Source organism: Branchiostoma lanceolatum, chromosome 12 (genome assembly GCF_035083965.1).
Source record: "Branchiostoma lanceolatum isolate klBraLanc5 chromosome 12, klBraLanc5.hap2, whole genome shotgun sequence".
Lineage (NCBI taxonomy): Eukaryota > Metazoa > Chordata > Leptocardii > Amphioxiformes > Branchiostomatidae > Branchiostoma > Branchiostoma lanceolatum.
Genome location: NC_089733.1, coordinates 16,621,210 through 16,637,374, shown reverse-complemented (window position 1 = coordinate 16,637,374; position 16,165 = coordinate 16,621,210). Strand labels below are relative to the sequence as shown.

The 16,165-nt window shown below is 38.2% G+C and overlaps 1 protein-coding gene across 3 annotated transcripts in view; it reads left to right on the top strand.

Moving 5' to 3' along the window:
* The window catches only part of LOC136445847 (G patch domain-containing protein 8-like), a 196,899-nt gene that overhangs the window by 135,185 nt on the left and 45,549 nt on the right, over positions 1-16,165 (top strand). For all 3 annotated transcript variants that reach the window (XM_066444017.1, XM_066444016.1, XM_066444018.1), the window contains one exon: positions 9,642-9,709. In XM_066444017.1, coding sequence (XP_066300114.1) covers positions 9,642-9,709 — 68 coding nt within the window. The remainder of the gene's footprint in view (positions 1-9,641; positions 9,710-16,165) is intronic.

Here is a 16,165-nt window from a genome sequence, read left to right as displayed (position 1 = left end):
ACACCTATCTACTTTTCTTATTGCATCTACCTTTTTAAACATTTTTTGGGGTATTTTTTATCCTGTTTTCCAGAAAATTGACCAAATAATCTATCAGAATGAACACCATAGCATGTTACAAGTCTGTCCACACTGAAGATTTACCCTTGGCTTGAAGGGCAACCATTTGCATATTAAGTCACAGGATTCATTTATGTGATAAACCATCTTGTTGCCTTGCCCTTGCATCCCTCAACGAAAGGCGTTAGCATGCAACAGCAGCACTGAATTCAGCACCATGGATAGCGGCCGTGTTCCAGTGTTGGTAACTTGAAAATCACAGCTTCACTACTGTAGTTATGATACAGGCAGACTTTGTAGAGTGTAGAGGGCGGATGATAAACATTTCAAAGGCACAGGGGAGGTGATACATCCGTTGTTCAGGCCAGAAAGTGAGCATAGTTCAAATGTTAGAAATGTAAACCACATGTGACCTTCATTAATCTTTTACATTGATTTATGGAGATTTCCTTATCTTTCGCATTGGACTACAAGAATGTTGAAAGCTCCTATTTAGGCAATACCAATTTAATTTCTTGGTTATAAAATTTTTTTAAATAATGCTAGATTGGAATATCAACATATGAGTCTGAGCAGAAAGTCTGTATCTTGGAACGCACAGTTTCAGGGAGTGAATAGAGTTGGTGCCCGTTTTCCTTCATTCCTCTGTCTTTATGATGTCAGCTTGCATTTTACATTAAATTTTACAGAAATGTCTAGGACCCAAGAAGTTAAATTGGTGTGGATTTAAGGTAGTAGCAAACCAGGGCTGAAACTGAAGACAAACTGTTCTATTTGTCAGTCTTTGTGAAGATGAATTTGTATATTTTCACAATGTCTTGTCCAGGGCAAAAGGCAAAAAGTACAATGTAGAAGACTAAGGGTTATCTGAAACAAGGGGTTTTAAAATCCCCCATCCTTAAGTTGTTTTAGATTATTTTAGCTATTGTGCAGCTTAAAATGATTGCCCACTCCTTTTTTCATTTTTTGCTTGCCGTTTTGCCCCTTCATTTTCTTGACACAGCCTGAGCTAAGGACAAGGTTGTATGATGAGATTCTTCCAAAATGATTGCCCACTGCCTTTTTTATGTTTTGCTTGCTGTCATGCCCCCTTATTTTCTTCACACAGCCTGAGCTAAGGACAAGGTTGTATGATGAGTTTCCTTACGTAGGCGTCGGAGGTATCATCCTCTCTCCATTCAATTCCAGCTCAGTGATCACACTCGGAGCGGATTATCCCAGTTGAGACCTAAAAGACAGTAAACATATTTGCAGTGAAGATTGGGGTTGAGCCTGGCGGGCCCAGGTGTTGGAATAAGGCTTTATGCGATTAAACCCTTTTATGCCACTTTCCTGGGAGGGCGATTGTCAGAAAGTTGGAACGGAATTCGTGATTATTAGGTTCACTTTTTCTGCTGAGCAAATTTGTGAAACCTGATTAAAAAGACTTTATACAGCTAAACCTTTTATGCCACTTTCCTGGGAGGGCGATTGTCAGAAAGTTGGAACCGAATTTGTTATCATAACTATAAGGTACACTTTCTATACTGAGCAATTATGTGAAACCTGAATGAAAGTACAACGTTTCCTTAAATGTGTTTTTTATTACTGGCAGATATGAATTTAACCTTCTCCCTGCTGCCTAACTCTGTACCCAATAAGGAATCGGGTGCCAAACGGCTGCTTCAGAGTGCTTAAGGTTAATTACTAACAGATATCTATTTAAAAGAAATAGACAAGTCGGAGGCCCCCTGTTTGAAGAGAGCCACATCTTGAGCATGTTAAATATCAAATGATCAAAAAGAGAAGGGATCCATCCTGGTGTGAGTGGACCAAACCTTACAGTGTGGTCTTGTGCATCTTGTACTTACTGTACAAAACTGGTGTGTTACCCCTATAGAAAGGTAGTTTACCAGTTATTCGAAACAAGCAAAAGACAAGTCAAAAGAGGATTCACTTCTATTGCTTACCAAAAAACCTGACTTAATCTTTTGTCTTAGAATCTGAATAAAAAGATTCTTTTTACACAACCAAGTGATGTATTCAACCAACGTCTCGGTGACCATCTGTCACCTTCTTCAAGGCAACTCTGACTGGTTCACATTATTCAGTGACTTACCGACCTGATGAAACTATTCACGGATGTCTTAGAAGATGTTTTTGTTTCACTTCAGGCTATTCCTCTTTGAATTTTGAGACTTTTTCTTTCAACTATCTGACTGATGAATTGCTGCTGACGTTTCAATAACCTGTGGTCTACATGATCTCATTCCTGTCTCACCGAAAGTGGCAGGGCTAGCCTCTGAGGGTGTTTGATAGAGCGGCGTAACAAATATATTTGACCTGGTCAGGTAAACTGAGTGGTGTTCATGTCATGCAATTGGAAACCTCATCCAAAGTGTTGCAGCTTAGAGAGTTTTTCAGAATGAAAAATACTTTGTATTAGAGAATTTTGATCAGTGCTGTCTCCAGCTTTAGATTTTTGACCGCCCCACTCATTGTTTGGGAGCCCATGTTGTTGATTTTCATTGTTAAATCTGTCAATTTAAGCCTACAAATTTAAAATACATTTGCATCTCGTTTGTTTTATTTAATGAAGTTAAGATATTTTGGATGGACGGGGAGAAATCTTGTCCGTCCCAAGAAGTGAATTTCTGTCCTGGGACGGAGGGAAAAGATAGGGGATAGGAAAAAAAAGAATATTTCTGACAATCCCCTCCACAAACAGTAGTTAAGTCAGCTTGTGCTTTCATGCAGTGTAAGTATCATTGCATGCATATCTACAAATTGTAAATTCTAATTCTGGTAGAAGTAGTCTAGTGTATAAATTGTTAATTCACCTTGGAGCGGTTACAACTCTACATTTCCACGATGGTAAAATTGAATCTTATGGCTTGCATCTATCTTTTTATTAACTGTAAAGCATTTAATACCTGAATTACTTTTCCGACAATCCAAACTGAAGATTTCCCAGTAGACTCAAAGTTTGCATTAGACATTAAGTATCAATTTGGACCTTATAATTGAATTTTCATCATTCGATAAGTGCAGATTTCACGATGGAATTCGCTTTTCCATTAGAGCGATGCTATCTCTGTTTTCAGAATAGGAAGTTTTCAAGTGATGCAAAGAAATCAGATTCCAACATCAAGTCATTGGAGGGAGGAAAAGAAGTTGGAAAAAACAAGTTGGACAAGACAGTTAAAGATATCTGCAAAGTATATTGGTTGCTCTTCAGTTTCATATTTAGTACAGTCAGAACTTTACAAGTGACCACCTCTACATAAAAAAAACACCTGGCCAATGTGACCACTTTTTGATGATCCATTAGATAATTTTTGACATTTACACAAGCTTTGAGAATCCTGTCCATAAAGACCAACTGTCCATAAAGACTAGATTTTATCAGTTCCCTGAGTGGTCTTCTGGAAATGTTTTGACTGTAATAGTCACTGAAAGGAGAAATTTTGTTTGTGGGCTTTGGAAAATGCTGTACATCTTTCAGTTTTCCAACTTTTCAAAATAAACAAGCTTTAATCTTCCAGTTCAACTGAAGAATAAGAACCTAAAGTAAAGCTATTTGGTATGAGGTTGAACAAAAGCCTGCTGTCGTCAAATAGCCGAGTGGCTATGTTAGAGCACTCAAGATAGTGAGGTTGTGGGTTTGATTCCAGTCATTTCTGACTCGACGTTGTGTCCCTGTTCTTTCCTCACTCCACCCAGGTGTAAAATGGGTACCTGACTTCGGTTGGGGAGGTGAAAGGTTGTGGAAGGAGAGGGATGTGGATAACAACCCACTGCCCCTACGGCCTCATAAAGGCTATAAGACTACCTTTACCTTTTTGGACAAAAGCAGCTGGTTAGGCCACACCAATTTAATTTCTTGGTTAACAGATTTTTATTTTCCCAAAAAAAAAATTTAGAAAAAAAAAATTCATGAGAAGCCCAGCCTTCTGTTTTCATTTCTTTTTTTTTAAATTTTTTTTGTTTGAAAATAAAAATCCGTTAACCAAGAAATCAAATTGGCCTTACCGACAAAAACATGACGTGACCTGAAGTAGCTGCGTCCTCCCTTCTCAATGCTGTAGATCACGCAGCCATAAATTTGAATGTCTCGTCTGTCATAGATTTATACTGCTGGTGTGCATTAAAATGTTACTCATGGTCCAGTAGTCAGGGGCTGAGATGACAATACCACTTTGCTATTTACAGATTAACAGGAAATAGTCATTGTGTCATGATTCAAGCTCCCTTTCTTTGTTTTGTATAAGCTATTGTAAAAAGATGATCCTTTCCCAATATGATTCGCTGCAAAATGCTTTCCCAATATTTTATGGAATGCAGTGAATGGAATCTCAGCATATGAGTCACGATGCTAAATTACATCTCTATGAGTATGCAAATTCTTTCAAATTTTGTCAAAATTTTTATGTCGACTGTCAAACAATTGTCCAATATTTCAAATAGCATTGTGAATTAAAAACTGAAAATATAGGAAAGGTTGAACCCCCCTCCCATTTCTCACAGCCTAAATGATAGTAATAAGACTCTTTTTACACAAAAGTGATTTATTCAACCGATTTTTTCGACGACCATCTGTCACCTTCCTCAGGGCAGTTCTGACTGGTTCACATTGCAGCACAGGTGTCGCTGCTTATAGATGTGTTCCCAAACACAAAGAATTTACATAAATACACTAATACAGGGAACGGTATCAACAATGCGTTCCCAAATGTACCAAGCCCTTGTATTCACTGACTTACCGACCTGATGAAACTATTCACGGAAGCCTACATGAAAATGTTAGAACCCCCCCCTACATAAATGATGCTCCCCATAAACGAGTAGTCCACATACAAAAGTGTTGTCCCTGATGTATTGACACACGAGGGAGGGCTTAGGAACTCACACCACGACCTCCCCGCCTAGCACGACATGCTCTCTTCTCCTTTGAGCATTCCCGATACTGTAATTCCGTGCTGATCAGTTGAGAGCAGATGGAATTAGGAATTAGACGGAACCATGCGTCGTCCACTTTGTTCTGAAACAGGTGTGTGTTTGAATGCTTTTTGCAGCTGTACTGTGGTAAGGGTTGTGTCTATGTGGTGTGTTTGTGTGTACCGGTATGTGTGTGTGTTCCTGTTTGTGTGTATGTGTGTGTGTGTGAGTGTGTTGTTTGCTTTTGTGTCTGTGTGTATGCAGAGAATCTGACATGAGACTTTATGGAGTGTTCACTGCCTGTGTGTGTGTGTATGTGTGTGTGTGTGTTTGTATGCTTCTACGTGTCTGCATGTATGTTGAGAATCTGAAAGGAGATTTTATGGAGAGCTCACTGTCTGATAAGAATAAGAGCTTGAGTGGGGATGCAGGTTTGTATGTAGGTTTGAACCTGGACAAGTGTATAGTGTCCAGAGTGTTTGATGTACAAAATGTAGATGTACACCATTTAGTGCAGTGCACCTGTTTTTGTTTTGATATGGGCCATTTGACAATTGCCGCTCTTTTTCTCAATTGTATTGCCCACCAGACCTGTGCATTGTTATTTACACAGTGCTTTTTTTCACCACCGATTGTTCATAGGTAATGCTGGCGAGAAAGACATGGTAATTCCTCTAACTCTTCGCACTTTGTCTGCCCTTTTTTGTGGTTACAAAGCTGTAAGAAAACAAACGTCAGGTGATAAAAACTGTCTGGTCATCCATCTTCTTGGCTCGATGGCCGCATTTTTTCTACCGTCAGGGCTCGAAAGACATTTTTTGGTCAACTTGCACTGTTGCAGATGCAGAAAAAAAACTACCTGCACCAAATAGAAATTACTTGCACAACTAAATTTTGGCATATTGAATACAAGTTCAAAAGTATATAAAATGTTGCTTGCTTGATATGTAATTTCTTTGAGCACCGATTTCGAGTGAAAATTTATGTGAGTAGAAGGTAATGAATTTACGCTGGTGGTAATTTGCACCAGTGCAGGTCTTCTTGAAATTATGTGCACAGCTCCAATTTTACGTGCACAAAATTGTACATGCAAGTGGTAATTTCAAGCCCTGACCATGCTTGTCATGATTAAGTTATAACAGTTCTTGTTCTTGCTGTGGTTTGGACAGATTGGAACAAATGAGTACGAGAAGTCACAAGGAATTATGTCTCATATAGCTCACTTTCAAAAATATGCTGGTTTCACAAAATGTCCTTTTTGACAGCATTGAAAAAATTTTTGGGTCAAGTATGAAATCAAAAGTATTGGTATTCCCTGACAAAAGTTCACTACATTTTCTATGTACAAGTACACTGTATTTTGAATTCATTCAGTTTTAGTTCATTTATTTTTGCATGTACTGCAGTATAACTTTAATGAAAATAAGATTAAGCAAATATTTTACTTTTTCACGTCTACACAATATCAAAGCTGGACGATGTAGTATACTTTTAACAAATTATTTCTGTACTTTGAACAGAAGTCAGAAAAACAATTTCAAAAACTTGTTTATCACTTGCAAGAATTTCTTTTGATTTGGATGAAAGCCATACAACAGAGCTTAATCACATAAACTGTGAACAGTATTTCAGGTAACGAAACCACTTGTATGCACACTTCTTCCAACCTGTTGTTTGTGCGAAAGGGGGTGTTTGTTTGTTTATTCCTTGATTCTTGCTTTGTCCGTATGTTTGTGGGTGCGAGCCATTCTAACCTTGCTTGGTATGTTCTTCTTTCGACAGATGGCTCCCGGAGATCCGTTGCTATGGTAACTGTGGTTGTGTTTTCTGTTGGCGACGAGTTTTTGAACTGTTCTCTAAGATTCCTTACCGGTTCCTGACTGCTGTGTTGAACTCTGAGTTCCAAGGAACATTTTTACAAACAGGTCTTATTTTTTTCCAGCATTGACATCAACCTATGATAATGTCTAGCTGTCACCATACACTATTTTTGATTTTTTGTTTTTCACAGAAATAGTAATACTGTTGTAGTTGCCAACATTTAGCAGCTATATTTAGTACACTTAGGCTGTACCAATTGATTTGTAGGTTTTCAGATTTTTTAAGACATGCTCAACTGGAATAATATCATGAAAACAAAGCATGAGGACCACGTTTATGCCTTGGTGCACTCAGTTTTACGAAGTGAATACAGTCATATTGAAGTTTTCCTCCCTAGGCCCTGCCCTCTGCTTTTATGATATCTTCTTTCTATACTTTCACCTTAGATAGTCCAAGAAGCAAGGAATTGAATTGGTGTGGCCTTGATGTGGATGCACAAAGACCAAAATGGATGTATGGCAAAGAACTGTGATGCAGTCATGTGCAGTGCTTGAAAGTGCACCTGACAGTATTGGTATTGACATCAAACAAGAAGAAGCTAAAAGCTTCTTCTCATTGTTGTAAAGCACCGCTTGGATGATACTCCCTTAAAAAAATAACACACACACAATTCCAAGGTAGACTTCACGGCCATTGTAGCTTTCTAATTGGATCGGATCCCTCCGGAAGATTCTTCCTTCAGTTGTGATTACCTGTCGGTCCTCATTGGTTAATAGCTGGTCAACGTGGCCGTGTTTCTATTGTGCAGTGTAATTTGCCCTGATTGGGAGCCAAGCAGACAACCCCAACGGGTAAGGGAATCGTGTTCCATACCTACCACGGCATGACAACTGAATACCTCCCGCCTTTATATAGAAGCTATTTGCGAATAAATGATTTACGCATCCCGTAAGTGCACGCTGCGGCCTGGAATGTACCGATTTTATCTGCCAACTTCTTGAGTACAAAAGGTTTGACGTATTACAGGAGCTACCCAGATCATGTCGAGTTTGTACACAGTATAATGGAAGGCTTTACCTGAAATGTTTTGTAAAAGCCTAAATCATTCTGTAAACCTTAGGTTGGTAAACACATCAAAAGACTTGTTTTATGCCAAAGCCTTGTTGAAGAGTACGTTTGTACCAAAATTGTTCACTCAAAATGATGATTCTAATGCACTAAAACTACAAGACCTTTTGCCAATACCTTCTAAACTACAGACTTCTGATAAAAAGAATTCCTGCATTTTTCTATGTATGAAACCATACAGTTATTTTGATTATGGACTGTGTGAGAAAAAGGGAAATTTGTGTGTTCTTGACTGGTCAACATCTTGAATCTCTTGATGCATTACAGCTATCAAAATGTAGTCTGGTGTAGGTGTTCCTTCCCAATGTGTATGTATAAAGACTGATAAACTTGTGGATGTACCGACTGATAATTATCTGATACCAGCCCAGAAAAGGACAAGAAATGGTCATACCTTTAAGTACCAGAGTTATCAACAAAGGATTGATCTTTGTCATCAGATGCTGTAGGAACACCTTCATTAAATAGCTTCAAAGAACGATTGCAGTCAGATGTGCAAAAGTTAGGTGTGACAGGCCATTCAGTATAATATAACCAGCTGCTGCCACGCCGCGTGCCTGCGAAGCTGGTGTGTTACGCCGAAGGGCGGTTATTCCGGCTTTACAGATACAGAAAGAAAACCATAGCAATGACTAAAAGTGCTGTCATCCAAACTAAGACCTGTAGTCTGTTTCAATCACTTTCTACTGGACACATTAGCAGTTTTGCATTACTACATGCATGTAAGTAAGCATCTGTTATATCAGATCGTCTGAACATTACAACTGCCCTAAGGACAAGTGCAATTACCTTATCAATGGGATAATGAAAGATAGCAGATGGTAGCAGGATGGGACTTATAATTTTTTCATGGCGACAAATGTCTCATGCTGTAATTGCCAGACAATGGAATGTCCAGTATGACAACCACAGGTTAGTCTTGAAGCAGATGCTTTTTACTTGAATAATACATTTGGTAAGTGGTATGGCGTGACTTACCCAGGAAGGGGCCCTTGCTTGCGTTCCCACACAAAAGACAATGTTTTGAGGGAAAAAACTAGGCCCTGTCATAAAATGAAGGATGATTTTACAAATTAGACTACTACTTCCACATCTGTTTAGTGCAAAGAACTAGAAAAATGGGCATTTATCAAGACTGTCCCTCTCCTTGGTGCTGGAAAGGTGATTGCTGTTTTTCAGCACTTTTGAATATTTTTCATTGGAAATTGTATGTTTTCATTGCAACCTTTGATAAAGTAGTATTTCTTTGGCTCAATTTTCAACAATATCTTACACCATCTGTTTTTTTGGCCACAGAAAATCACTGATGTAATTTGACATCACTTATTGTTGTTTCCCATGCAGCACCTTTGAATATTTTTCATTGGAAATTGTATGTTTTCATCACAACCTTCTTTTTTTTAGATTGCCTGATAAAGTATTACATATTTGGCTTAGTTGAAAAAATATTTTTTACTGTTTGGTATTTTTGTGAGTTTTTTACCACAGAAAATCACTGATGTAATTTGACTCATTACTTATTGACTGTAACTCTTTATATAATGTATGGAACTCAGTCCGATGCAGCAGTCAGGACAGTGTAAGGCATTAGGTATCCTGGACTTGGGGTGCTGGTGTCTCCAATGCGTTTTGCTGTTCTCCGCAATTTTGTTGTTTCTTCCCACTGGTGTGCGCTGTGTAGTGAACTCGGATACCACTGTCGTTTTTCGTTCCAGGCCGCACCGACCCCCTTCCCATCGAAGTAAAAGACGACCTCCTTGGCGTTGGACGGATGGAAATGGAGGTACTAACACGTGCTTTATCGAGCCTACTTAATTTTCAAGCTCAGTAACTTTGTTTTTATACTTTTGTATGTCAACATAAGTCAAATTTCTGCGAGACAATTTGGAACGAAGAGTTAAAGTCACCCCTTAAATTGCAGTCTGAATTCGGGTGTGAAAATTTCCAATTAGTATGTTAATAGCAAAAGTCTCTGTTTAGTGGTAATGTAATTTTTCTTAACCCCGCAGGGATTTAAATGATAACCTTGATATATGACTTGTCTGCTGCTGTTTCCAAACGTGTTATTACTTTCTAATTCAAGAGTTTTTTCACAATTTCATTGGGGAAGCCGGCTCGGAAGCCACTCTATTTACTGTCTTTTTATTGTTAACATTCTTCAGATTACCACAGGTAAGTATCATTTGCACTTTTTATGATGTAAGAAACCTCTTGGCTTTGAACAGTGTAGCTTAGAGTTAAACAAACCAGAATGTTGCAATTGCTTGATTTACCAAGAATGGAAGCTTCTGTTGCTGTGACTTATTTGTTCTTCCTTTGATTTTGAATTATTCTTCTTTATTATGGCACTATTCTAAAACATCATCTTGGGGTAAGTCAAGAATGTGTTATGTAAAATGTACCGTAAGTCTGGTTATTTTTTTAGTCAATAATCATTACAAATTTGAATTCATTACTAACCACCATGATATTGAAACAAACTGTTCAAGAGTTGTTAATGACTTCTATGAAATTTAATTGTTAAGACGAAGATGCAATAATAACCAGATTTACTGTATGAAAATCTTTGCTAGTTCCCATGGCAACTGATGATATCATCCCTTTGACTCCTTTGACATTTGTTATGCAACCTACGCAAAGGTAAGGAAACGTATATAGCTTCTTTTGAAGATTAGCAATCTCTTTGTTGTATGATCCTACAGGGAATTGTTGCATGTCTTTTGGTGGATAAAAGGTATCCTGGGCATATTGGAAACAATTTAGTCATGTCATACTCTATTACAATAATATTGTGCATAACTTTTGTTGAAGAGGTCGTCATAGTTATGATTGTATGTTGTTTAAATTCTGTATCGACAGAAATACATTTCAAATGTATTTGGAAAGTTTAAGTTTAGCAGAAAGAAGTTAACCTTCTTGACTACATTTTTCTGTGTTTAGTTCTTCCAAAATGATGATAATATCTTCGGGATTTCATAGAACATCATGTAAATGAGTTCTGCAAATCTGCACACGCACAAAAAGATTCAGAATGTTCAGGAAATTTCACATCTGCAGTGTACCAAACACTGGTCAATTTGGAAAAAACATGAGAAATTTGAATAACATGATCAAGTTTTAAGCTATGACGTAAATATATAAATATGCTATGATATTGTTGGAAACATACAGTTCACACTGTTTCAGTGACATATACAATACATATATTTGAAAAGATGTAAACTAGATGATACGTCTTGCCAAACTTCAAGTGACCAATTTTACCTATACCAGACACTTGCACAACAAACACCCCCACACAGAAAGTTTCTTTTATTTAGCACAGAGACATTTTCATCCTCTGTAGCCAATTGCGTTTTTTGCCATTACAGTTATGTTAGGTAATTTATGGATACTTGTTCACGTTGAGGTACTTATGCCACTTATAAACCTGGAAAGCGCTGCAGTCTCTACAGGAAGTTGCCCAAGGTGAGTCTTTTTATCCTATAATAATTGTCTCTTCTTGGCAGGAAGTCGCTTTATTGCCTTCAGATTGAATAATTGACGCCCCGTCACATGTTTGAAGTGCGTACGCAGAAAATGGCCTTACTTACTGATGGGTCCGTTAATATTTATGAACTAATGAAGGGTTGAGACAAGTTCTATTTACTGCCACGTAGTTTTTCACAGGTTGATGTATCCCTGAGAATGTGTAATCCATTATGTATTGGTAGCCTGAGGCTTATGTCAGCTTCGCTTGTCATTTTAGGTTACTTGAAATGCAGCAAAAGACATTTAATTACGAAGTTGTTGGCTTTGCTAGCATCCTTTCCTGCTTGTTCTAGTTTGCTACATGAAAAGTTATGGAGAAGTTGTGCTAGCATCCTTTTCTGCTTGTTCTAGTTTGCTACATGAAAAGTTATGGAGAAGTTGTGCTAGCATCCTTTTCTGCTTGTTCTAGTTTGCTACATGAAAAGTTATGGAGAAGCTGTCACAACGGAAAGTCTAGAATTAAGATCTTGCTGCTAGATTTGCAAACGTTGACCTAGATTGTTTATCATTCAGCATACATGTACTAGTGGATATGTTTTGTTTGACTGGGACAATGTACAAGAAGTGTTGGATCAGGATTCCGTCTGGTTTGCGAGGGGTGTGAGTGGGGGAGGCGATCCACATTTGTAGACAAGAAAGCACCTTAAATAGTGATAGGGGATGTCACTATCTCAAGCCTGTATTTAACTGTCACATGATAGTCAAAATTTATCAGTCATGTGACAAAAGAACTCCAAGACTAGATCTGACTTACTGGTTTGAAGAAGAGACTGAGTGCGTCTTGAAAGCTGACTCCAATAGTAGAAAAGTTTATGTTGTGTGTAATCCTTTAACAAAAATCTTCATTGACACAACAAAAGTACAGCGACTCTCTGTAAGGTCTACTACATCTATACATACTAACAGTTAAGACTCAGGTGGGGACAAATGAATTAACCTATTCATAAATGTATAATGAATATATCATTAAACGGTATGTTTTGTATGTGTGGTAGCGTGCGTAGTCCAGTGGTTAGCGATCTTGCCTCTGGAACTAGAGGCGGTGAGTTCGATCCCGGCTGTGTCGCTCACCCGACATGCACACTACCGGAAAGGGTCGCAGTTCTTAGGACGGGACGTTAAGCTGTGGTCCACTGTTCATTGTGCTTGTCGAAAAGAGCTAGGGGAATTTCCCCCGGTAGAATTAACCTGTAAATGCTGTACATAGCGTCTGTCTTCTCTGTCATGACTAGTGGAAGAGTAGCTCTTCAGTGAGCTAAACTGGATCGAGATCGCTTTCGCTTTCCTTTTGTTGAGAAATTACCAAAGGCATTTTAGCATAATATTATAGCAAGAAGAGTGCCCTCTAGGTCACAATTAGCTTGTACAGTTCACGGTTGGATAGTTTTTGCTTTGTGGAGACCCAGATCACTCAGTTTTGCTTTGCCAAACAGCAAGTCAGCAGCAAAAGATAGGAAACCAATAACAAAGTCAGCATGGTAAAGGGTACGTCGCCTGGGGGGATCCACATCTGTCACCATCATTAAAGCAGCATTGTTCTCATCCCTGTCAGGGGATTCCACTAAGACCATGTTGATTTGATTAATAATATATTATTTGATGACATCCACACACATGCATCAATTTTTGTCTGTTTTCCCCAAAAAAACGTTTTTGGCCGTACTGTAAATTGTAAAAAGCAGCTGCAAAATAAGAAAATACATCATGCAAAAAATTATTCAGGAAGTGAAATGTCGTAAAGTCAATTCAAAGTCAAAAAGAAGTTTTTAAAGAAGACAAATTAAGAATCTACATTTCGGTATACGATGTACCATACTCTGTGTGTTTAGTTTTCTTTATTCTTCCTGACCATGTAGATTTCATGATGAAGCCATTTTTTTTGCCAAACTTTTTTTTGCATGCTCGCATCAGTTTTGGGGTCACCAGAGGACGTCATCCATATAATCAAACCAACATGGCCTAACATTGGAAATCCTGTATCTGGACATACTTTTTTTGGTCCTGGAACAGTTCTTCAAAGATAGGTTTTTCCTCTATTTGCATTTGATATTCAAATGATCTCTAAAAATACTCTATGTTTTTACCAGACAACCATCTTGACTTTAGTTTAACTGTCCCCGACGATGTGGTTATGTAAATACCTAAATAATTCAGACTTAACAAGTCTGCAAAGTAGCATGTTGAATAAAGATTTCAAAGATTGACAGCAGCCATTTTTAACCTCCCTGCATGTCCTTGAAAGCAGACAAAAGATGTACAGTACCAGTTTCAAGGTCAAATGACCACACAGCGTCGACAGAGTAGAAACTAGAACGCATGGATACTGCCTTCAGGGAAGCTGTAGGAAATAGATCAATGGCAAGAACAGATTTTCGCAAAGGTCGCTGACATCTGTATTATTTAGTTGGGACATAATTCCTGCGAAACGTATTACATCCTGGAGATTCTTCAGAACGTGTTTGGCAGTGTAACAGTACTCCGCAGTAGGTGAGTGAATTTGTCTCCGTTTATGGCTGCCTTTTTGATAAGGTATAAATAATTCTGATTAACAAGGTAATGTGAGATGGGATACATTCTCAAATTGCAATTAGGATAATTGGCCAGATAATGGTTGTAAATTAGGGTCTTCATTGTGAGGCTTGTCGTGAATATTTGCTATTTATTATTGCAACTTATTATGTATGTTCTTCGTTGAAGAGGTTCATCAGTCATGTATAATCACAGTTACAAGAATATTCGCCAAACAATCGCTTGAAAAGGTAGCAAGATATTTGGCATTTCATCAAATGGTTTGGTATTTCTTTTGCATGATACACCAGCTTTGCATGTATATGGTGGCAGTTTCATATATTACAATGGACGACTGAACATGCATGTTCTTGTTCAGTGAAGTACACATGAAGTAACTGTTGTTTAATGTGGTCAAATTTCGAATGCTTGACTACATTTATTTCAGGGCAGTCTCCAAGACGTCGCTCTGTCCCAGGAGGGAAATTTGCTTCTTGGGACATAAAACAATTTCACGCTGTCCGTCCAAAAAATCCCAACTCCATGACATGAAATTGATGAAAATGTATATGTCTAAGCATGAAATGACAGTTTTAGTAACGCATATTGACAACATAGCCTCCCAAAATAGTAAGTGGGACAGGTAGACATCCAGGTAAACAATATATAAAGACAAACTCTACAACTAGATAAGATTCTTATATTTACTTCCAGACATTCAAGTGACATGCATCACTCTTTTTCAGTGTCACTAGAATGAACTGGCAGAACGAATGAATACTTAGTAGATCTAACTGGAAAAAAACGGATTGTATGTATAAGTCATGTTGGTTAGTTAAAGTTACATGACAAAAACCTCCCACACCATAAGGTGTATAGGGCGGTGCCCATCCCCATTTCATAGCCCTGGGCCACACTGTGGTGCAATCACTGCAGCAGGGGGCTAGTCCACTGGCAGTGGAGTGTGTTAAACTTCCATACTGTTTCATAAGTATGTACCATTTTTATGAAGTCTTTGGTATGACTCAATGCGCCTCTTGTCCAGAGGTGTCCTACACTGGAGTTGAACTCGGGCCTTCTGATTCCAAGTAATTAGAACCAGATGTGGTTAGTAACTGAAGCTCAGACCACCACCACAGGGACACCCCATAATGTTGTGACCAAAAGGAATTAAAGCTGGAGACTTGCATAGCCCTTATCTATTTGCTCTTCTCTGATTCTATTTGGCGCTGTTAAACCCCTCCATGGTTGAAACTACCTCCCCTGTGGCTGTATAATGGGGTCACCCAACACTGTCTGTGGACTTTTCAATCTACTCTGTCTGCCTTCAAATCCAAACCAATAGGATCACGTAGAGGAGCTATAACGTCCCAAATTGTATTAGTGGGAATCTACTTTGATTGTTAGATTTCTAGTTCCAAAAAAAATGACTCCTCTGTTTGATTCAAAATATATATTTTATCAAGCTACTGGACATACATGTAAACTGGTATTATAGTGCATGTCTGCTCATGAAAAGCCTTCCAAAATAATGTAGAATGCTTTTGTATGTATGTATGCATGTAAGTATGTATCGTTAGATAGCTTTTAGTTTTTATACAAGGCTTGCAGCTAGATGTGCAAAGGTTAGGTGTGACAAGTCATACAGTGTGTTATAACCAGCTGCTGCCGTGCCGCATGCCTGCGAAGCAGGTGTGTTACGCCACAGGGCAGTTATATCAGCTATACAGATACAGATGTTGGTAGAATCCATAACATTTTATCATCAGATGTCCTACATTTCAAATTACCTGAAACTTATTTCTTCGTCCAGTTTGGAAATCAGTCACGTATTGGATCTTTCTTTCTGTATGCTATATAGCTGTATTGAATTGCTTCACAATTGCACCACATTTGTATTCGTTACGGTAGAAGGAGGCCAGAAAAAAGGTCAAACAGCACACATAGATCTAAACGCCAGATTCTGATGGCAATCCAAACGAGTTGGTCAATATATGATTTATGATTCTGAAACAGAAACCTTTTTTTCCTAAAATCTTTAGTTGTTTAGGAGAGGGAAGGTGTTAGCAATTTTATAAAATTTTAATCAAATCTATACAACTGGACTACAATATGAGAAAATCAAATGTCCGTCCGACATCTTTCATCAAACAAAAATGAATGTTTACATAAGACTTTTCGGAACATGGCACAGTCCTAG